Genomic DNA, 24,755 nt, shown 5'->3' with positions numbered 1-24,755 from the left:
GTTCTTCGATACCACTGTTAACTACCGCGGTAAAGTACATTTTTCTATCTCACTAATGTACTTTTTCCTACAGCGGCAAAGTACATTTTCCTACCGTAGCGAGCTACATTTTTTGTGCTACAGTAGCGCGAACAAGGAGACAGTAAAATTTAGAAAGATAGATTTTCTACCTACCCCAAGCGGCGGTGATTTCGGCGGTAGTTTTTAACGCGATACTTCTTCGCATGCCTACTGTAATAGAATTTTAATTTGGATGCAGCAGCGTGGTGCAGTACGAATAATAGAAAATGTAAATGTGGGTTTACAGACTACAGTAATAAAGAAGGGGAGGCAGTTTGCATCCCTGCGAGTAACCATAGGAAAGATCGGGTAACCAACCCCGGTGTGACCTTGGTCGTATGCTGACAGGGAAGGGGGGCTTGCCTTCTCTGTACAGAGAGCGAGCCTACCCGAGTGTCTGTTTCCCATGTATGGGCGGCTCGAAACAGCATCTGTTCTCCATGTTAGGAGCGGCTGATTGCCATCCTTGTATCAGTGTGGGACTCTAAACAGTGCTGTCACAATGGCCCTCCGGCGAGACAGGAGGTTGGTGCAGGCCTAACAAGCCGCCCGGAAAAAGGAAGTTACGAATAATCTGGATATAAATACGACTCGGAATAATCGGCAAAGACCTAAGCAATGAACAAAGGACTACGATTGGAAGCTTGGCCCATGGAACTGCAACGTATTTTGGCAGGGAATCGTGCGTACTTTGGACTCAGAAAAACCCTCCGATCGACCATCTACAAAACGCTCATTAGACCGGTTGGTCTCTATGGTCACGAGACCTGGACTATGTTGGCAGTGTTTTCGAAAGATTCTATGGCGGAGTGCAGATGGAAGACGGAACGTGGAGACGGCGTATGAATCACGAATAGCAACAGCTGTTAGGAGAACCACCCGTCGTACGGACAGCTAAAATCGGACGTCTACGATTGGTTGGGCATGTCATAAGGATGTCGGACGACAGATCAATGAAAATGGTTCTTGAATCCAACCGGACTGGTACAAGAAGAAGAGGCGCAGCGACAAGGTGGATCGATCAAGTGGAGGGTGATCTCAGAAGCATCCGTACCTTGAATGGCTGGCGACGATGCAACCATGGACCCAGTTATGTGGAGACATGGGAGAGATGAGCAAAACAGTTCATTTCAAAAAACCGTCCAGTACTGCAGAACATATGCAGTACAAATCGAAAAATCTGTTTTATTCCACCTAGTGGTGTAATGAAGGCTTTCTCATGTATAATATTGGGGTATTCAATTCAAAAGTTTCTCTTCGATTTTTGAATGAAATCAAGGGATTGTTTGTGTATTAACTAGTGTAACATACAGAATGAAACGAAGTGGGTTCACTATTATATGCACTTCCGGCACCGGAACCCGAGAACCGGTATAATCGATGTCGGCTCGTACGGCCACCAAACTCTACTTTACCATCGCACTCTAAATGACGATTTAAATGTTTGATGTACCCGAAAAAATGCAGTAATTTTTGGTAAGACCTTCCATTTGACCCTAGGATTGGGAATAACGATTTTGAGTCCAGTCTACAACATTTTTTACGGTTTTTGTTCCGTCGGTTTAAGTGACGGTGTACAATATTGAGCACACTTTACCCTATAACTCCGGCATCGGAAGTCGGATCAAGAAATCCGTATGAGACCGTGAGATCTTTCATTTGAATCTAAGTTTGTGGAAATCGGTCAAACCATCGCTGAGAAAAGGGAGTGAGATCAATTTTGGTATACATGATCACTATTTTCGGTGCTTCCGGATTCGGAGACCGGACACCAGGATAGCCGAAATCGGTTTGTTTAGTTGCCTACTGATAATGACTATCAATTCGTGTAGTTTTGAGACCAGTTTAGGAAATTTTTTACGTTTTTTGTTACGCCGGTTTAAGTGACGGTGTACAATATTGAACACACTTTACCCTATAACACCGGAACCGGAGGTCGGATCCGGATGAAATTCAGGAATTTCTTATAGGACCGTGACGCCTTTCATTTGAATCTAAGTTTGTCAAAATGTTTTTAGCTATCTCCGAGAAAAAATAGTGTTGTTTTGTGTGTGTGTGTGTGTGTGTGTGTGTGTGTGTGTGTGTGTGTGTGTGTGTGTGGTTGGTCAGCACCGAACAGTATTTGCATGTCCTTACAGACAAGTAATAAATAGATACATTTTAAAGCTGAACTACTAGACTTTAATACTTAATAGCGACATGTTACACAAGACACAATAAAAGTAGTTGTCTGTACTGTTAGACAACCGTTCTGAATTTCTCTCTAGCCGGACTGGCGGCAATCTCATGACAGCAACATATGCTTTTTTTGGTTCAGTGTATATCGAGTCAATACAAGTCCTTGAGTTTCACTCTGCAATCAATTATCTTTTAATAGTGTAAAGTTATCGCTTTCATCATAATTTCATTTCGCGCTAGTTATATAAACGTCTATCTCTCGCCGTGAACTTTTTGCAACTGTTCGGGCAACTCACTTAGTGCGCCTTTATCAGTGAACAATTTACATTCGCGAACTAAAAAGACCGCCATTTGCACAACGAACATTGTAATCAGTGGCACTCACGGTTACTCTCTATCTCTCACGATTCTGTCAATTTGACCGCTCTCATCACTATGACAAGAATCAAATGTGATGCCGATGTTTGTTATGGTTCTGGTTCACGAAGCAACAATATAGCTTGTTGGTTTCGCTCCAAAAGTTTGCACATTAAATGCGCAGATTTGAACACCTCGATAGCTAAGTCCATTCGTGCCCAGGAATGTATTGGTTGTGCTCCCAGTGTCGTGAATTACCAAACCGGAATGAATCCGCTGACGGAATCCTGCAGCTAATTCTTCAGCGTTCTACCTCAACCCTCAAGTTAATTGGCTTTTTAATGGATACAATGCAATTTTTTTGTCGAATGTATTCTAATACTTGTGCTAGACCTAGCTACACTCATCGTTCCAGACTACAGAATCACTCTGAACGCTCTGTCAATGATGGTACTCGCTTCTTCGAACGGCTTGACGATCTTCAACTCGACCTAACAAACCTTTTCGAATCAATACTCGAAGACAATAACAAACGTCCACGCACTAGCAGTACCGGCCGACCTTCTTTGCCGCAAGAAAATAAAATTAGGATAGTTTATGTCTCAATACCACATCTATTCTCTTCAAATCATACTGCTCGACTCGTTTCAGACCTGAATTTTAACGATCAATCGACAAATCCGATAAACATCGTCGCTGATACTGGCATTACACCGGTGCCAATACCCATCACATCATCTTCAACTGTCGATACGGTTCATCCACCACCATCATCAATAAGTACCACCCATACTGGCGACATTCCCACAGCGCATAATAAGTTATGCAGAAACACACACAAACTGTAATCGCCGATATATTCAATGTCTAGTTAGACAGTATCAAGAGCGACCACTTTCTTTTGTCTCATTTAAGTTGAACGTTCCGGCGGACTTTGAGCAACGGATAACATTTCCCAATTTCTGGCCGAACGGTGTGACTATCACTCCCTTTTTAAAGCTCAACTCAGCTCCGATGCCACAAATGAATTTGCCTCAACACAGAACGATCTCATCCCGACCCCTCTCCCAACGATTGCAAATCAGTATATCACAAATGGAATCTCCTTGCTCGTTCATGACTGCTCTCCAGCTTCAACGGCAAGTCTCCACCCTTGCTCCACCAATCAATGCCAGTAAGATATATATATATATATATATATATATATATATATATATATATATATATATATATATATATATATATATATATATATATATATATATATATATATATATATATATATATATATATATATATATATATATATATATATATATATATATATATATATATATATATATATATATATATATATATATATATATATATATATATATATATATATATATATATATATATGTAGACTGAAACTCTTTATTTCAGCAAATTTTCGATAGCAGTTATACAGTATTCAGGCATGATCGAAATGACCAGAATAGTAGCAAAAAGGTCGGTGGCGGCGTTCTCATTGCTTGCAGATCATCAACATTTAAAAATAGGAAACTGTACAACATCGCCGTTTGCTGTGAATTTTAAAATCCCTCAAGGAAGTCACTTAGGACTGTATATATTTTTACTCTACCTTAATGATCTGCACATCTTACTGAAATGTTTCAAACTATCTTTTGTGGATGATTTTAAACTCTACCATCTGATCAAAGAACAAGAAGATGCACACTTTTTGCAAGCTCAATTGAATACATTCGTAGAATGATGTTACTCCAACAAGATTAAACGCCTCTAAATGCTCCGTCATATCATTTTCCTGCAGGCACTCAGCAATAAGATATGACTACAATCTTTCGCAAAATATTCTTAAGCGTGAATCGTTCGTGAAAGAGTTCGTGAAAGAAGTTATTCTGCTTGAACACTCTTTATTGTGCAATAGTCCGATCATCGCTTGAATATGCGGCTGTCGTTTGGTCACCTCATTATCAAACTGATGTTGATCGTATTGAAGCTGTTCAACGCAAATTCATTAGGTTTGCTCTCCATAATCTACCATGGAGAGACCCATTAAACCTTCCAAGTTATAATGATCGTTGTCGACTGATCGAACTGGATCCGCTGTGTATTCGTAGAAACGTCTACAAGGCTGTTTTCATCGCTGATTTAATATATTGATTGCCCTGATCTCCTACGATTGGTCAACTTTGATATCCATCGTCGCAATCTTCGTTCATATCCATTTTCACGAATCCCTTGTGCTAGAACTAACTACGGATATAATGAACCGTTTCTCAGTATGTGTCGTTTGTTTAACAGTTGCCTGAAGTTCTTTGATTTTCACCTCTTGCGTAATGCGATAAAACGCTTATTCAATGATTGCTTAACTATCCAGTAAATAAATATTCACCACCTTCATTGGAAACTAATCAGATTCGCCGAAACTAACACGTTCGTCCTCACTCTCATTTTCTCCGTCTTCCACCATCTTTTTGATCACTAATTAGATCTACATGCCGGATCTAACCCGTCGTTCGTCCACGCTCACTCACTGCTCCCTCAACTAACCTTCTACTTCCATCTTCATATCCGCTTTTCTCTTCGACTTTCAAAGAAGCTGTTCTATAATGCTGTAACATTGTGTCATCAACTAGTTATAGGGTTAGTGGTTTAGCTTCAACTGTTAGTTTTAATTGTTAGTTTTAAACGTGAGTGTATCTATTGGATCATTGAAATCTGTTGATACAAAAGATGAGGAGGTTTTATACCTGCTGGAGAGAGATTACTATATTTTATCTCCATCGGGCTTCTCCCTGCTCCCCAAATAACAGTCTCAGTTCGGCATCGTAACTGGTTGATATGGGAACGCAGAACTCGACGATATCTTTTCCAGAAGAACACCAGGAGCCCGCTTCTGAGTGTTTCGGTGATGAACCTTTGCGCACACCCCACCGTCGGTTATAAAACGGTAGACCTTCCGGAGAACTGGGTCAGCCTGAGTACTTCGAGCAACGTTCCTGAAAGTAAGGGGCAACGCATCTACTGTATCTACTGCTACTGACCTAACATAATGCTCGAGAATGGTGCTGGCGATGACGTAGTCGTCTTCTGGTCGCGCGTGTCGGTTTATCAACCGAGACAGCACGTCGGCGTTATCGAATTTATCAGTGGGAACGTACTCGATGGTGAAATCGTACAGCAATAGAGTGAGGACAAAGCGCTGTAGCCGGTTGGCCGTGTATACCGGTATGCCCTTCTTGGACCCGAAGATTCGGAGCAGCGGAGAGTCGTCAGTCTGCAGCAAGAAGCGCCGTCCAAAGATCATTTGGTGAAACTTGGTGACGGCAAAGATGATAGCTAGACCTTCACGATCAGGTGGACTGTAGTTCTGCTCTGCCTTTGTAAGTGCTCTGGAAGCATACTGCACTATTTTGATGGAGCCATCTGGGAACCTGTGACTGATTGTGGCTCCAACACCAACTGACGATGCGTCAGCAGAAACGATGATCCCCTTTTTCGGATCATAGTGCGTTAGTAGAAGATCTGAGGTGAGAATCTGCTTGAAACGCTCGAATGCTTGCTGGCACTCCGTTGTCCACTGCAACTTCGACTGTGAATTCAGCAGATTGCCAGCGGGAAGCGAAGCATTCGCATGTTCGGGACAAACTTTCCGTAATAATTGATCACCCCGAGGAAGGAACGTACACCGTGAACGTCAGTGGGAGGCGGAAGCTGCACTATTGCCTCGATTTTGGCTGGATCTGGACGCAGACCTCAGTGGTCAACATGTAGCCCAGATATGGTATCTATTTCTTGCCGAAGGTACATTTTTCGGCTCGAATGGTGAACCCAAAATCCTGGATTCGCTGAAGCACTGCTTTCAGGTTGCGGTTGTGAGCTGCTTCGTCTTCACCGCCAACGGTCACGTCATCGAGATAACCGGAAACTTTTCCCAACCCGGCTAGCATGGTGTCGATGAGCTGCTGGAAGATACCCGATGCTACCTTTACACCAAGTGGAAGACGATTGTAATGAAACAAACCACGGTGCGTGGTGAGCAGATGACGAAACTGATCGTCGACCTAAACTTGCATAAATGCTTCCGAAAGATCGATCTGGCTGAAGACTTTGCAGTTAGCCAGCTTAGCGAAAATGTCTTCCGGAAGAGACAGCGGGTATTGGTGAGGCTGCAGAGCGGAGTTGAGACCTGTAGAGTAATCTTCGCAAACACGAATGGCCATTTGCCTTGCGCACTACGACGATTGGTGCTGCCCACTCCGAGTAGTCGTTTGGTGTAATGATGTTCAGCTGCTGTAACCGTTCCAACTCTTGATCGACTGCATTGTACATAGAGTACGAAACCGGGCGTTTGGGACAGAAAACGGGCTTGCACTGCTCCTTTACGTCTAACTTCGCCTGTACCTTACTGCAGAGCCCGAGTTTCTCACTGAAAACTTCTGGAAATGCAGAACTTAGCGCTGCACTGGAAGTCGAAGAACTAGATACCTGCCAGCAAAAGGTATCCATTGGCGCTATCGATCAAATCAGATCCGAGAAGTTGCAGCTGTTTTTCAGTTACCCGTATAACTTCGCTGCGAGTGTTTCCGCCGATGGTGACGTCACAGCGAAGTTCACCTTCGAGAGGCAAAATGCTCCCAGATGCTGTTCTCGCCTCCACTGGGACTACCGACCTTTCGACAGATCGGTTTGCTGATGACCACGATGTCGGACGCTGTGTCTAGCTGAAGATGGATGTAAGTTCCATCTAGCACAACGGAGACAAATTTCTGCCGCCTCTGCACGTTGCACATGTTGACAACGACAACCTTGCTGGCCACCGAACGTTTTCGACCTCTCTTCTTCTTCTTCTTGAAACTTGCACAGTATCCTTGACGATGACCGTACTGACTACAATCGGGACATTGACGGTTCTTGTACGGGTAGTCACGAACATAATGGAACGCACCACAACACCAGCATGGTGTATCGGGTTTCCGCTTTGTGTTGTTCACATCTGACCTGGGAGACAGCTGACGTCTGTTACGATTACCGTCATATTTCTACTTAAGCTGATTTGCCTGATCGAAAGATGGAGCAGATTCGATTAGAGCATTATCATGCTTGAGATTGATTGATGAGCTGACATTCATTCGATAATTGCTCCAAAGTGAGGTTATTGTTCTCCTCAATCCTTGACAGAAGTCGGGTCCGAGTCTCTGAATCACGCTCAGACTTTAGTCCGCACACGAACATCAAGCACTTGAACTGTTGTTCTGACAGCTTTCCCAGCTCGAACTCGACGCAGAGCTTATTCACACGGAAGGCGTAAGCGATGTAGTCTTCGGTCGGTTGTTTAGCGATCTGAAGGGTTTTGTATCGCCAGCTGATCACCGACTCTTTCACCCCGAACAAACTTTTCAATTTCGCGAACGTGTCTGCAATCTGACCGCTGATCTGATCGCTTGGTCGTCCAACCGAGCAGCATCCTTTTCGAACAGCTTGTCGTACCTCGTGAACCAGGCTACAAACGTGATGCTACTGTCCGCGTCGTAGCGGAACTCCTTGATATTTCCAGCAAGAGAATCGAGAATTTGCTCCAGACTAGGTGCTGCGCCAGCATGCACTTCCGAAACGACTTGCCAGATGAAGTTCTCTTCTGACTGCTGACTGTGCTACTGTTGCTGGAGAATTTGTGTCATCAGGTGCAGACACTGACGAAGGAGCTCTTCCGTAGCTTTAGGAACTGCTGTTTGCCTTGTTGCTACAGAAAGTCATGCTGCTGTCCATTCGGGATACTCATCCTTTTGTCTTTTTGCACGTGGGTGATGGGAAAGTGAGGTTAGCTTTTATCACTTTTCCACTGGACTCGTCGCCACCGTTGTATCTTGTTTTTTTTTTTTGTAGGAGGTGAAATCGCCGGATCATCAAGCTACCTGCACATAAGTGAACTTGGTATGTGGGAGTCGAACCCGAACTAAAACACCCCCCTAAGCTTCGTTCCCCTCATCCTGCCGGGACTACCATAAGGTATTACTTCGGCAGGGGGGCTGTGCTGAAGCACCACCACTCTCGATTCGCTGACGCCTTGCCTACCCAGGACTGGTCTACGTGGCGAACTACTCGGCTAATTCCCGATGATGGATCTAGCCTACAAAGACGGAAAGGTTCCCCGACGATCGAAGTTTCCCCGGACCGATGTTCCCAAACCCGTGAACGGTTCGAACGGCAGGGTGCCTGGGTCGGTCCAGTGATTCCGGTTGGAGGATGACCGGCGACTCGACTTCGGTGCTATCCTACTATCCTACCCCGACGACGAATTTCCCGACTATGGAAGTTCTCCAGTAACCGTCGATTCCGCTCCCATGAACGGATCGATCAGCAGGATGCCTGAGTCGCTCCAGTGATTCCGGTTGAAGAAAGGCTTCCGGTTTACTGGCGCCCAGACGATCCTTACCAGTGCTACGTCGCAATCTACTCGTCTAATCCCTGGCGAAGGATTTAGACTACACCGACGGAGAGTTCCCCGATGACTGAAAAACTCCCGAACCGACGCTTGTTGACTGGTCCTTTAGTGGCCGGTGGTCGCGGCCGCCTGTTGCTGTGCGCTCCAGTATGCGTTGTTACGGACGACTCAGGCACTCGCGACTCTCATAACACACACACAGACATCGCTCAGGTCGATGAATTAAGTCAAATGGTATGTACAGACTAACAGACGTGAGAGTATGAGTAAATTCTTATACAAATAATTTTTCGTGATGCACTAGTTCCACCTATATTGTACTGCGCGAACTATCTACTATCGGTACACCCCTTGTATTATGTAAAAGTTTTTTTACTAGTTGGTTTCCCCTCGTTTGTAAACACCGATCAGCTGCTTGCAGGGATGCCTGATTCCATCATAGTATTTGAAAATGAATCGTCACAATAAATTATTGGATTACGTTGATAATATATTTAACTTTTTTAGCGTTGGCAACCATTTATTTTTCTCAACGTCGTTCATCTATTTTTATTGTATTTTTTATTGTGTTCGTAATTTTCACCCGAAATTAAGTACCGGTAGACCAGAAGCAAGTAAATATAGTAACAAAACGAGTTCCATTTTGTATTGCGTTGGAGGATGAGAAGTAGGCACAATTATGTTTATAGTTTTGGCAATTTGTATCCTGCATGAAATTCGCATGGACGTATACAAATCAATACATTACAGGTCTGTGTGAATGGCAACTCTGTTGGTAAATGAAAACAATAAACACAGTCCAGATGACAGACAGGATGTTTTTGATAGGGTAACGTAGCGACATCATGACATATGCGAGTACTGTCCCAACTAAAGAAATATTCGAAATGACCGTTAAAATGATTGAAGAATCTAATTTGAGTGTCCTGTCTGTTAGTCTGTGTGGTATGACACTTTGAGATTTTTACTAGTCGGTTTTTCAAGAGATTGCATAACCTTTCCATATGAGAAAGGCAAAAAGGCGAATCAAAAATTGATCTGAGAATATACGATAACTTATAAATAAGAATTGAAATCAAAGTCGAAACATTCATCGATGTTTTTCTCCATTTGCTGTCGATGTAAGATTCGCCTTTCGTAGAAAAACCGCTGATTTGACATTTTTCATGTATTTTGCAATGTATAGCACGTCACTGTTGCATTGAATAAGACTATGTCAACTTGGAGCGAAATCAATCTTCAGTACAGCAACGCCCCCCATACGCATAGCTGCCAGACGGTTGACTAAATGCCGCAAAATATGGCTGGCAGCCATTCTGATAACCGACTGCCTCACCCCCGCATAGCGTTTTGGCTACCTGGGCAGCCATGGCCACCAAACGGCTACCAAAATTGATTCAGTGACGGTTGTCAAATCCAATTTGACAAAACAAAGTCGCCTGTATCTAAGTTAGCCGAGTGTTTTCATCTTCTCACCTTCGCTTAAAATGTCAAAGATTTCAATGTGGAAAAGTCCTGGTGGATACGGTTGTATCGTTTGAGTTGTATATCTGGCAGCGGTGAGGCAGTCGGTCACTAGAATGTTTGCCAGCCATCTGGCAGTCATGCGTATGCGGGGCGCTATCGCGTATACCTAAAATTAGAGTGCCTATAATAGTCACTCTACCTAAAACGATATAACCAGCCGCCTGCTATGACGTCATGAAACTGTGGCCAGCATGATTCTGCAAAAACCAAAACAATGAAGAAGAATGGCTAACAAAATATTGGATATTACAAACTACTTGTTTATGCAGTACCCTTTACCGCACTTCCCCACAAATTATTGATCAGAATATCATCACTACGATAAGGAAATTAAGATTTTACTCGATAGCTTTAGTTATTATTATCGGTAAATAATTGAAGATTATTAATAAATTAATTAATAATTATTAATTAATTAATAATCGAAAGAGAAAGAAAAAGAAAGAAAACAAAGAGAATCTCTCAATGTTACATTTGTCGTTTTGAACGTTTTATACAGATTAAAAAACCTGTAATATATTTGTCTGTTGATGGATTGATGTTATGTGAAGTAACAAATGTTTCAAAACAGAAACAAACAAACAAAATAAATGATTGCGATAAATTTTTGTCATAAATTTCTAGAGAAAATTACTAGATGATAGTGAGCTACAGTGCTATCAAATAGTACTGTATTAGGGCATATTCAGTAGTGCTTTAGTTCTAGATGCATAATTTATGTCAGTTACAAAATTTAAATCTGAATTTTATAAGAAAAACTGGCAGCTCCAGCAGTGTTTTACTCGTGTTTCAAATATACAAAAAATAGAACGGCATCGTAGACCAGTTTTAAATTTGACAGAACTGGGCGAATAAAATAAACTAGAACGGCTTGCTGGTAGAGATGGTCGGGTATCGGGTATTTTACCCGAAACCCGACCCGTACCCGTACCCGACGGGTTTTTGGTCGGGTACGGGTAAACATATTTATTTTCAATCGGGTACGGGTCGGGTACGGGTAAAAAATTTTACTGCTCACTCGGGTACGGGTCGGGTACGGGTAAAAAAATTTACCGCTCACTCGGGTACGGGTCGGGTACGGGTAAATTGTTTTTTTCGGATCGATTACCCGACCATTTGTACTTCACAGAAATATGTTTACACGTTGACGAGATTTTTTCATTGCAAAACAGTTCTTCCGAAAAATAATCAATTTGATTCAAGGGGTTTTGACATTCGCGCCTAGGACCAGACCTGTCAACTGGCATCTTTTTCATTTTTTTCTTCATTTAAAAAAGTATCAATCATAGTTACGTGAAAAGGTTTGTGAATATTTCCCGCCCTACTTTGTTTATAACATATTTAATAAGACACACTCCCTTAGCTCTATGATGTAGCGGTCGGAATCTACTTTTCACGTAGGTTTTGATGGACTGCCATTTTAAAACTGTTTAATGCACAATCCAGTAAAAATTATTTGATTCATATACTGCCCATACTCGCATATTAGTCTCATATCGATTTTTGCCAATTTTGAGTTAGCTTGAGGAAATGAGTCTTTCCTCAATATACTCTCAGAAATTGCAATTAAAGTTGAGGGTTTGTTCAGTAAAATATAAAAAAATATCAACTCATTTCTGTGTCCCATATGCTAAAGTACCCGCATATCAGTCCCATTCAGTGCAAAATTTCAATAATTTCATTTGTTGAAATATTGGAACAGCAAAGGTGTATTACCGATATTTCATGTAATAATACCAAGATTTAGCATTAGGGAGCAAAGCAAAGTCTTGGCATTACATTCCTTTCGTGGAATTTGGCCTTTCTGTTTCAACAGACTTCGCAGCCGATTCTTAGCGTACAGAATCATTGCATGGCTAGTACTATGGATCCTACTGACACTAAGAATTCTTCCAGGTCGGGACTCGAACATACGACAGCTGGCTTGTAAGACCAGCGTCCTATGCATTGAACCGCCAACCCGGGACCAGCATTAGAGAGCACAATAAATAAAAAAAATCGGAAATAAACTTTTGATCGTCTTTTTCTCAACATGCCGATTTTCCATATGGGACTGATATGCAAGGATGGGCAGTATATAAAATGTAGTGTTGTACTCATATCACATTCAGATACCAGAAAACTGTTATTTTAAATATTGGTTGGAGATTTTCAAAATTTTCATAAAAATCATTAGGATTCTTACCATAAAAACATGAACATTTAATTCAGAAAATCTGCATAGAAGTTCTTCTTATTCTGCACTTCTGGGTGGTGTCACCTCACTTGAAATGACACCGATTGATGGCACAGCAAGTTGGGCTATATTGCTAGTTAATTTTCGTTTCTTTTCACTGGACAACAAGTGAAAATCTCGATGCGTGACAACGTGGAGTCGCAAAAGTAAGGGTGAAAATCTTTTCTCGCGAAATACTCAAATTTTCACCGTGTTCACTCGTTGAGGGTTCCACCGGTTCAATGGCTGTAAAAACCACCAGCTACCGATAACATCGTGGGTGTGGGTTTGTGAGGCTACAAAACGGGCATAGTTGACAGATTAATTTAAATCAAAATCATAATTCATTTTGCTTTGTAGTAAAAAATTGTAACCAAAAAAATTTCCTACGAATGTTCAAACTACTTACACTTGAAGGACTCACTGTTCACCATGTTCAAAATTGAATTTTTCACACCGGGAATACACGTACATTGTTTGATTCTTTGGTCAATTCACGTAAACGAATTGATAACACACTATTCATTTTAGGGGATGTTCGCATAACATTCATTTTCGTCACGTGTAATATTCAATTTGACATTTGGAACTATTTTACGTCATTTTTCAAGTGAATCGAATGTGAATTTTTATTTGTGTGTCAAGATAATGAGCACGCTTGCTTGTGGTTCTAAAGAATTGGATCAAAAGTCGCACTGTTTCGTAAAAACCATACCTACCCAAAATTGAATACAACGGGTATTACGACATTTTGGGTAAATATACTTTTCGAAAAATTTGAGTTGATATTACTCCCTTTTGTTCACATTTGTTAATGAGTATAAAGTACCAAAGACATTGAAAATCTACAGGGTCCGCCATCTAACATTTATTTTTGAACTAGCGGTTATTTCGACATTGGTAACCTCAATGTCACTTCTGATTTGACAGAAACTTAGTTGTATCCTTCCGCTGAACGAAAATGGTTGCATGTTTAAAAAAAAGTTACATTACATTATTCATGCTTCACATTGTATTTATATGTTTAAAAGTAAACAAGCATTTTAATGTATTTTTCTTACCAACTAGAGCCTGATACGGCTCGATATCTAAAACACTTAATTTTTTCCATACTGAATTTTGGTAAAAGTTTTACTACTCATTCGGGTCGGGTACGGGTACAGGTAATTTTTAATCGGGTACGGGTCGGGTACGGGTAAAATTTTTTATTTTTTTTCGGGTACGGGTCGGGTACGGGTAATTTTTTTGTATTATTGATCGGGTACGGGTTGGGTACGGGTAATTTTTTAAATTTTTAATCGGGTACGGGTCGGGTACGGGTAATTTTTTTTGCTGATCACTCGGGTACGGGTCGGGTTCGGGTATAAGAATTTCTATACCCGACCATCTCTACTTGCTGGGTATACGTTTGTTCCAGTTATTGCTCTATTATAGATCATCCATATAGAACTTCTAGCTGCTGATTTGCTCTTAGTAAGGGCAAGTTCAGGAGTGTTCTAATTCTAGATGGATAATTTATGTCAGTTTTAAATCTAGAAATAATAACAAAATAAACTGGCAGCCCCAACAGCGTTTTATCTGTTTCAAATATAGAAAAAATAGAACGGCAGCGTATACCAGTTTTAAATTTGACAGCGGAACTGTTCGAATAAATAAAACTAAAACGGCTTGCTGGGGATACGTTTGTTCCAGTTTTAGTTATGGTATAGACTAGAGTGCCTATAACCAGAGTGACGACATCTCATCCGTAATTTTGGCAACAATTCAAAACATTCCATTAGCTTTACATTAAATTGACAGGTCGTTTGCTCGTTTGGAACTAGGAGCTGTCATTCCAAACGAACAGCTGTCGCCACTCTGATTATAGTCACTCTAGTATAGACCACCCATATGAATCTTGCAGCTGCTGAATTTGCTCAAAGTGCAAAACACTTCTTGCTTATTGAGGTTTCTATGCCCGTTGAAAATTTACGGCGGCCCTACTGAAAAATGGGTGGCCAACACGTTTCCTGATGAAAACAAAACAATATGTTAAAGCGATTCACACGCAGCATCAAGCGGCTATCACCTGAATGGAACGATTACGGAACAACAACATTAATTGTAAGCAATTCATATGAAAGGACACTACGTCAAGTTCAGGGATCTTTTTAACGTCGGCTACGTGAGCAATATTTGGCTAAATAAAATTAATAAACCAATCTGGACGTCGACCGAAGTTGATTGATCGTCTGAACTGTGTTTAAAGCATTCGTTTCCTGATGAAAACAAACCAATCTCATTTGCATTTGTGGTTGTAAGTGAGCTGTCAGAGAGCCTAATATTGACAATTTCTGATATGTCATGCGACGCTTTGACGTTACTTCTGACAGATCTCGTTACACACACTCACGCAAGAAATTTAAAACAGTGTTGGTTCTATTCGTGTTTCAAATTTTCATAAATTTAAAATAAATTTGTCGAGCAGTTTTAAATATGTTTTGTGCTCGAAAAATAGCACTAGATTTCAGCGTTTCGATTGACATGGTTTAGTCGTAGATCTAAAATAGATCAATCAATGATTTGTTAATTGTTAATATACTGTCTTTGATTGAATGGGATTTATGGAATATCATTTTTTTCAATTTTGTGAAATGAATTTTGAACACAGTTTTGAATGGAAGTGAAATGACCGTCGACCCAGGCTTTTGGCTTTCGCCTTTTGATCAGCCACCGGGTGGCTTAAAAAATGTTGCATGTTTAGACACACGAATATGTACCTGTATAAAGTAACTGGATTGGAATCCTCACTAATATTGTCGTTATTATTATTATTATCATTCCCTTTAACTGGAGTCATATTACACAGTACAACCGACATCCTGTGAATCAGAACCAAAACACAAAACAAGCAAAATATTAGCGTATAATTTTTAACTGTTTTTTAGCTTTCGTAGCTAGAGGCCCGGTAGTAAAATCGGTTGGGATAACAATAATACAAGAAATTTATGTTGAAACAAAGTTTCTTCGGATTAATGCACACACACGCACATATATATACATATATATATATATATATATATATATATATATATATATATATATATATATATATATATATATATATATATATATATATATATATATATATATATATATATATATATATATATATATATATATATATATATATATATATATATATATAAATATATATATATATATATATATATATATATATATATATAATATATATATATATATATATATATATATATATATATATATATATATATATATATATATATATATTATATAGATATATATATATATATATATATATATATATATATATATATATATATATATATATATATATATATATTATATAGATATATATATATATATATATATATATATATATATATATATATATATATATATATATATATATATATATATATATATATATATATATATATATATATATATATATATATAGGTATATATATATATATATATATATATATATACCATTTCACATCAAGCATCAAGACCCTAATCACTAACCCTAATCGATCGATATTTCAATTTTCATTTAACCCGAAAGCAAACTAATAGACAGCTTCAAGAACCATAACACATCGTTATAATTACAAGAATGTACTTTTAGGAGTAATTATGATGCACAAGTCTTATAAACTAGAACATCGAACCTAAAACTAAGTTAAATGAGAATCACCTAGTGGTGTAGATTTACATAACACTCTAGATCGTAGACCAGCCAAAATCGCTACGATCAGAGTTGCCAATGTTCCAGATTTATATGCCATTTCAGCTGTTTTTCAAAGAAAGGCGAATCTAAAGTTGACAGCAAATGGAGTAAAACATCGATGAATTTTTCGACTTTGGTTTCAAATCGTATTTATAAGTTATCGTATATTCTCAGATCAATTTATGATTAGTCGATGAATTGTTAGTCAATCTTCAAAAGTCATGGGAATTTTACCACTTTCCTTCTATATCCACTGAATAAATCAACATAAAAATAGTTTCGCGCTTTTTCGAATTGTTTTCTTCTCTGCTTCCTGTATGAATTATGATTATACGCCCTGGCGCATTTTTCGTGACTAAGACAAATTTGAGGGTAATTTTATCGTCTCATTTATAGTGGTTTTCACTTGGGCACAGAATGCGACGGAATTGAACAATCCAATAGCGCCCCTTACACGATCATTAAAAGTGTCATTACTAAGTAATGACACTTCTGCTCAAATGCTCGTCATTACTGCATTACTGTACATCATTACTTTTTAGCATTACACGTTCATTATTAATGATGAGTATTTGTAACTACTCCAGCAAAAGCAATAGCAATATTTTTATTTTCGTTTTGCTGAAAATAAATTTGATTTGCCATTAAAACGTTAAGGATAATCAAGAGGATAATGAAGTATTAAGAATTTAAATCTACACTTTGTCATTTTTTCGCGTATAGTTCTAAAGATATTCAGCACTTCCACAAAAAATAAGAAGAAGAAATAATGTTGGTAATGATGGAAAATCCGGAATTCCATCATTACTCGTGTCATTACTGAACTCGTAGACCTTACACGATCATTAAAAGTGTCATTACTTTTTAGTAATGACACTTTTAATGATCGTGTAAGGTCCGCTAATCAGCGTGGTCACCACTAGATAGCATTATCACAGACTAACAGACATGACAGTATGAATAAATTCTTATCAAAATAATTTTTCGTGATGCACTAGTTCCACCTATATTGTACTGCGCGAACTATTTACTATCTGTACACCCCTTGTGTTATGTAAAAGTTTTTTTACTAGTTGGTTTCCCCTCGTTTGTCAACACCGATCAGCTGATTGCAGGGATGCCTGATTTCATCATAATATATGAAAATGAATCGTCACAATAAATTATTGGATTACGTTGATAATATTTTTAACTTTTTTGCGATGTTGGAAGCTACCCATTTGTTTGACTCAACGTTGTTCATCTAGACTATTTTTTATTGTGTTGGTAGTTTTCACCTGAAATTAAGTGGCGGCAGACCAGAAGCAAGTAAATATTGTAACCGAACGGGTTCGATTTTGTATTGCGTTGGAGGATGAGAAGTAGGCAAAATTATGTGTATAGTTTTGGCAATATGTATTAAATATGTATCCTGCATGAAATTTGATAGTATACAAATCAATACATTACAGGTAATTCTGTATGAATGGCAACTCTGTTGGTAAATGAAAAAAATAAACACAGTCTAGATGACAGACAGGATGTTTTTGATAGGGTAACGTGGCGCCATCATGACACATGTGAGTACTGTCCCAAATAAAGGAATATTCGAAATGACCGTTAAAATGATTGAAGAATCTAATTTGAGTGTCCTGTCTGTTAGTCTGTGGCATTATGGTGATTGTTTTGACATATCCCATGTATTTAGAAAAATTTTGCACGACTTTCTCAATTTACTTGAGTTTGAAAGAATGCAGATTGCAAAATCTTACAAATATGGGTAAGAAAAACGATTATTCACGTGTTGTCATCAAACATATGATTTCAAAATGTCCTATACTCTTGACAATCTATGATGAAATTTGAAATATTTAGATCACATACAGATTTGATTTAGATGATAAAACATGAATAAATAGACTAGTCATAAAACTTTTGATCATAATTTATTAATTAATCTCAAAATCCAACCCAAAAAACAAAGAATATCGCTGTTCGCTGAGGCGTAACCCTTCAGTCCAGCAGTTATATCTTGGCGTGCTAATTTAGCTCGCCAAGCTCTAACTGTTGGCAGATTAGCTCAGCTTGTGATTTAGTTGACAGTTCGGAACTGACAGAAGAGGCCTCTTCGAATCAGCTGTAGCGAAATCTTGACTAGTGCTACCAGCCTCTCCACTAATGCCAACTTGTGACAGGAGATTATGAGAGGGGGCGCGTTTTAGCCGATTGTAGGCAGTATAAACTTGAATCGCCACGGTTTCCGGCCAGAGTCCAACCAAACGTGGAAAATGGCTTTGACCTAAACCCAACCTATTTCAGTGGGCAGAGGTTGGAAAATGCGCTTTGATGCAAGTTCACACAACACTAAAATCAGCAAGTCTTGATTTGCTCCAGACTAGAGCCAAAGCACAACTTGCGACAGTGTCGAACTTGAAGAACTAAATGTGATAATCACTACACGCGAGGATACACACACGGTGGTCACTAGTGGTATACTGGTTTATTAACAATTTCTTAAAACTATTTATAATGAAAAGAAGTGTTGCATAAAATTAGAATGTCGCGCAACATATTACTGTTTTCTCTTTCCGTCCTGTATCAAGTCCTGGCGGTTTACCCGCTTCCCTAGCTCATGCATACGCGCGCATCTGGTTTACATAATTCTTTGCCTGGTTCTTATAGCCGGCATTTGTTTACCTCCTACATTGAATCGTCTATAAGGCCCTAGCGCGCAGCTCTGTGAATGTGATCCTGCCTGTGCGCATATGCTGATCCTTTTCTCAAGTGGAACGGAAAGGTTTTATTACTGTGGCCATAAAGTGAGACCCTAATCTTGAGTAAACATTTTCAGTTTTCTGGTGCTCGGTGCTGAAATGAAGCATCTCTTTTGAGTGATGAAATCTCGGATTTGAATCTGATGAAATGAATGAAATTTGATTTAATTTAAATCTGCTCATGCAATTCGCTAATTTCAAGCCGTGTTGGAACATTCCGGCCCCAGTAATTCTATTACTCTAATAAGGGTGAAAACACGAGACTGAAACTCGCTTTGCTTGCTTGTGGAGAACTGATTCATGTTATAATATAGAAATAAATTTGTAGATTGTAGATTTGAAGATGTCAATATAATATAATGTAAATTTGAATATATCAATATAATTAATTTTACTTAGTTGTTTCAAATGATGCGATTTATATCTTATAACTAACACTTGAACAATATATATATATTGGAGAAAAATATATGTTATGTATTTAATGGAGAAGAATACAAAGTAAGTGTGAATATAATAGCTCATAATACATGTAATGTAATTCATTTAATGTTTATAAAGTTCATTTAATTTGTATCTGATTCGTTGGTTGCCTCCGCTTCTCGATGCGATGGTCTAATGATGTCTGCGTTGAGACTTAGTAGTTGTTTGATCGGGTAGACGTTGCCTGACGTTACTACTTCTAATAGGGGTGCGTTTGGTGTTGGAACAGTTGATTGCTGCGAAGACTCGTCCCGCTGTTGATATTTCATGGAACTTCGATGAGACAGGAACGCTGTGATAGAGTCCCAAAATGAAGCGAGCAATTGCCACCCGAAGCCGTAGATCTCGTACAGAATTTTTCCGTGCATTATAGTATCAACAAGAAACTTGACAATCCTTACTATCATGTATATTCCGATCGCTGTAGACGTGACGTCGCCTAGCCACGTTGACCACTTTATGAATTTAGACCAATATTTTCCTATGGCTGCGTCGATTATTTTTTCTGATATTAGTGCATCGAAATGGAAACCCTGCATGTTAGGATGCTGCCCGGATAGCATCTTATGAATTATTGATGACGCTACTCGACTACTTCCTTGCTCGTAGATTAGATTTCTCATTTTTCCAATACTTTCGGCATCATAAACGCCAGCTTCCATCAGACTAGGAAGTGGTGTGTATGTCCAACTTGTAATTATATCTGTAGTTAACTGTTTAGGTGCTGTCGTCTCTCTTATTCGCCCGTCGGTGGTGTACCAATTTCCGCCTAACATGAATTTGGCCGGAAGTAACGGCGTACAATCAATTTCCGTGCCTCTCTGTTGTAAAATTCTAGTCACCGGTGCAATAAACATCGAACGGTTGTTGTATGATACTGGTATCTCCTGATAGCATTCATCCACTGAGCGGAGTGTGGTAAAAACTGGTTTGCATTCTAACACGTACAATATTTCCCCTGCTACCACTGCTGTATACCCAGACTTTCTGATGATACTCGTGGCGAACTCGGCAGGATTCAGTCTGGCCAATGTCAGTTTCGTTTCCATTACGGATTTGTCGAGTTTGCACATTTCGACCATAATAGTATTATATACGTCGTCCAATTTTTGCCCTACGTAGTTTTCGACCATAGTTATCTTTGAATTAAAATATGTAAATATGTCGTGGTTCATTCCTATCGATGCTGTGTTACGAAACGGAGGTCGTATATTTGTCGTTTCTAATATGAAAATTCTATGATGATCAGTGGAATATCCTCCGTAACCACATACTTTTGCATGTTCCTTCGTCCTAATGGAGAACAGATGTGAATTCGATATCGCTGTATACATTACTACTTGACGCTGTTCCTTTCCTTTAGGATTAGGCGAAGTTTTGTTTACTAATCCTTCAAATATAACTTCGAATTCGGTGTCCTCGCATTTGTTATTGAGATTCACGTCCCATGTTATATATCCTTCTTCGGAATCTAAACAACGACCCAAGGAATATTGACAAATTAAACCTTGTCGTAATTGAATTTGGTCGTTATCCAAGTCGACTCTCGCTGTATATTCGTATAAGGATATCTCGTACCTATAGTACACTAGAGCTTTAGTCCATGTATATTCAGCTGTGCGATAAGTTTCGCCCGTACAGCTGCTACCGCTGACGTGTCCGGCTATTAATGTTTCGCCTCGCGTAGTCGCGTTTACTTTTGCTTCATTTATGTTTATATTGTGGGTCAGCGATACTGAGTTGAGAGCATGAGCTCTTTGACAGCTTTCAGCCGTAAATTCTTTAACTATATATGCAAAGCCTCGCTCATAATCTGAAGTATGCGAGTGCATTCCACAGTGCCTTATTTCTCTTTTAATTATAACTTTGCACTGGTATATTTTTGCGATAGATCTAGCATTTCTCTGAAGGACTTGAATAGACACTTCGCTAGTGGTAATATTATCTGCGGGTGGTAAGCATGCAGCTACATCCAACAGTGAGTAGCTTGTTATATTTATTTCCGGATTTGCGCAATCATACGCAATCAATCCTTTGGTCGACGAAGCGGGTAATTTTCCAAATACGCCGCATAACAATCCAATACAGATGATCGTGATGATATGAAGTGATAGCCCGTAAACAGGTCTAAATATTTTTGGGGCGGGTTTTTTGTTCTTCGCTGAGCGTAAATTCTCTTCTCGGAGCTCCTTGGCTTTTTTCCGGACACGGTCCATGTCAATCTCGTCTTTGGTTCCCCACTTAGGAAACTCCCATTCACGTGGTCTTTTTTGCGGGCGAATACAACCGACGAAATGTTTTTCTTTGGAGTTGCTTGATATGGTTTTTGCTATAGTTCGCTTATTGCTGGTAGATTGTGACAGTGCTCGCTTCAACGGGAATCGTGGAGGAGAAGACACCTCCACTGTGGCTGGTGAAGCTCGAGGTTTCTTTCGTTTAGAGATGATTCTCGCTGTTGTTGAAGAACTTGTCGTTGCTGTTACTGATGAACTCGTCGTTGATGTCGCTGCTGCTACTGATGAACTCGTCGATGTTGTCTCTGCTGCTGCTGGAGGCAACCCATTACTTGTTAAATTTTCTAAAATTGAACTCAAATTTTTAATATAATAAATTGATGATATATGAGTTCTAGCCGCATAAACATCAGGGCTTGTTTTCAATTTATAGTTTATCAAAAGACGAGACATATGTGTCTCGGGTAGTATTATTTTGGCATTTCGCCCAGTTTTCATAATTCCATCGTCATCTAAAAATGGCTCTAAGTTTGCTATAGGACTACTAGAGTCCACTTGTTCCTTATTTTTCAAACTAATTATCTCCTTACTAAAGGCTCTTTCCTGAGCAGCTCGGAATATCAACTCTTTGGCCCTATGCTCGTCTACTATCGATGGAATATTTTTATTATAAACTTGCTTATTCACCTTTGCTTTTAGGGTGTCAACAAATTGCACAACTAATAGTGCTGCCTTTCTAATGGCTTGCCAAGAAGTGGCATATAAAAACAAGGAATGTTTCTTTTCGTTCTTTTTTATTATATCGCATTTTTCTCGTACATCAAGTACTGCGATTTTTACCGCGGGTCTATGAATTACACCCTTTGCGGTTTTTATTGTAGCGGACCTTACTTGTCCGTCCTTGGCTGTTTGAACGTTTTCTATAATACCTTTCAGCCAAGTTCCTCTGCCGGTAAGAGGATTGTCTTCTGTAACGACAACAACGTCGCCAACTTGAATGGGTCTAATTCTACCCTGCCATTTCCGCCTTTCAATTAAGGTCGGTAAGTATTCATTTCGCCAACGTCTCCATAAATGAAGTTGGCTGTTAACGATAGCTTTAACATTAGTCTGGGACAGATCTACAACATCTGCAATGTAAGCTTCTTCCGGCTCGCTAATCCTCCCGGTTAATAATTGATTGGGAGTTATAAAATGAGAATCCGCATTGTCTAAGGATATCTCGGTCAAAGGTCTATCATTCATCATATCTGCGGCCTTATACAAACATGATCTCAGAGTCTCAACTTTAGGTCTTTTGACTCCGAAAGCTTTTAACATTTCCTTTAGGGATAGCTTAATGATCCTTATTAATCTTTCCCACGCTCCTCCAAAATGCGGACTAAGAGGTGGATTGAATTTCCATGTAAACTCCAATAATACTCCCCTAGATTTCATTTCATTGTTCAATTCTTTTAATGCTTTCTTTAATTCTTTATTGGCACCAACAAAATTGGTACCATTATCGCTCCATAGCTGTCTGGGTCTGGCATGTTTTAATGCCATGAAATTGCCTAAACAACATAAAAATGAATTGGTATCTAAACCTTCTGCGAGCTCTATGTGAACCGCTCTTGATTTCATGCAAGTGAATATGACGCCCCAACGTTTATGCACTTGCCTTCCGACCGTCACTTCAATTGGACCGAAATAATCGACGCCGGTCTCTACGAAAGCGCGAAAAACTCCTCCGACTCGACAATCGGGTAAGGGAGCCATTTGAGGTGGTAATGGCTTGGCGGCGTCATTATTACATTTCTTGCAGTCTAGTTTAACCTCACGCAAAGTTGCTCTTCCGTGAGGAATCCAGTATTTCTCCCATAGAGTAGAGAAAACAACGTTATCATTACGATGGAAATTCTTCTCATGGTAATGCTTAACGATCAAGAACGTAATCCGATGTTTCGGCAAAATGATGGGGGTTCTAGTATTAAATGGAACGCAATTTGAGTTAGCGAGCCGACCTCGCGCCCTCAACAGGCCTTTATCATCCAAAAATGGATTACATTTATTCAACTGATTATCGGACGTCGACGTACCGTTCGATAATTCTTTAATTTGTCGGCTATAGACGTCCTGCTGCGCCTTTCTTATCGCGAAATATTCCGCTGTTATTCGATCCTTATAATCGTTGACATAGTCAAACGGTTTATCTAAATTGTGATATATCTTTTTATTCAAATATACCTTATACATGAGCAAGGAAATATATAATAACTGATTTTTTATCAGTCTATCCCACGTCGATATACTATTCTCGCGAAGAAGATCAAGCGTCTCTTCTCCTGCGAACTCGGGTCCTTTTCGAGATTCTAATATTCTTAATGTGTTTGAAGTGTTGGCACAATGAATGTTGAACGGGACAATTTCAACATTCTTTTCTTTTGTGTTTTCGCATATAAACCCTTTCTCAACTGGGTACTGGTCTGGTTGTTCCTTTAAGAAACTAGGTCCTCTAAACCATTTGGAGTTTTTAATTTCTCTTGTTCCCTCATCTGCGGGATTCAACCCCGTGGGAACCCATCTCCATTCATCTATTTTACTGAGACTCAGAATTTCACTAACTCTCAATGATACATATAGCGTATATTTTCTATGCTCTGAGCGTATCCAATTTAGTACTGTCTGAGAGTCGGACCAGTAATATTTCTTTATGGGTATAATTCTCATTTCCTTGGTAATCTGGTCTGTTAAGTTTGCTCCG

The 24,755-nt window shown here is 39.4% G+C and overlaps 1 protein-coding gene across 15 annotated transcripts in view; it reads right to left on the bottom strand.

The window, feature by feature from the left end:
* Positions 1-16,580, bottom strand: part of LOC131437703 (voltage-gated potassium channel subunit beta-2) — a 565,459-nt gene extending 548,879 nt beyond the window's left edge. For 6 of the 15 annotated variants that reach the window (XR_009230813.1, XM_058607212.1, XM_058607206.1 and 3 more), the window contains exons 1-2: positions 16,302-16,503; positions 15,548-15,649 (exon numbers count right to left, since the gene is read on the bottom strand). Coding sequence is in view for 9 of the 15 variants with exons in the window: in XM_058607212.1 (XP_058463195.1) it covers positions 15,548-15,649; positions 16,302-16,318 (119 nt within the window). In the remaining 6 variants the exon portion in view is untranslated. The other 9 variants (XM_058607210.1, XM_058607218.1, XM_058607219.1 and 6 more) reach the window with 3 other exon arrangements.
* Between the last annotated feature and the right edge of the window lie 8,175 nt (positions 16,581-24,755).

This window comes from Malaya genurostris, chromosome 3 (genome assembly GCF_030247185.1).
Source record: "Malaya genurostris strain Urasoe2022 chromosome 3, Malgen_1.1, whole genome shotgun sequence".
NCBI lineage: Eukaryota > Metazoa > Arthropoda > Insecta > Diptera > Culicidae > Malaya > Malaya genurostris.
The sequence above is the reverse complement of the archived record's forward strand: the minus strand, read 5'-3'. Positions and strand labels throughout refer to the sequence as shown.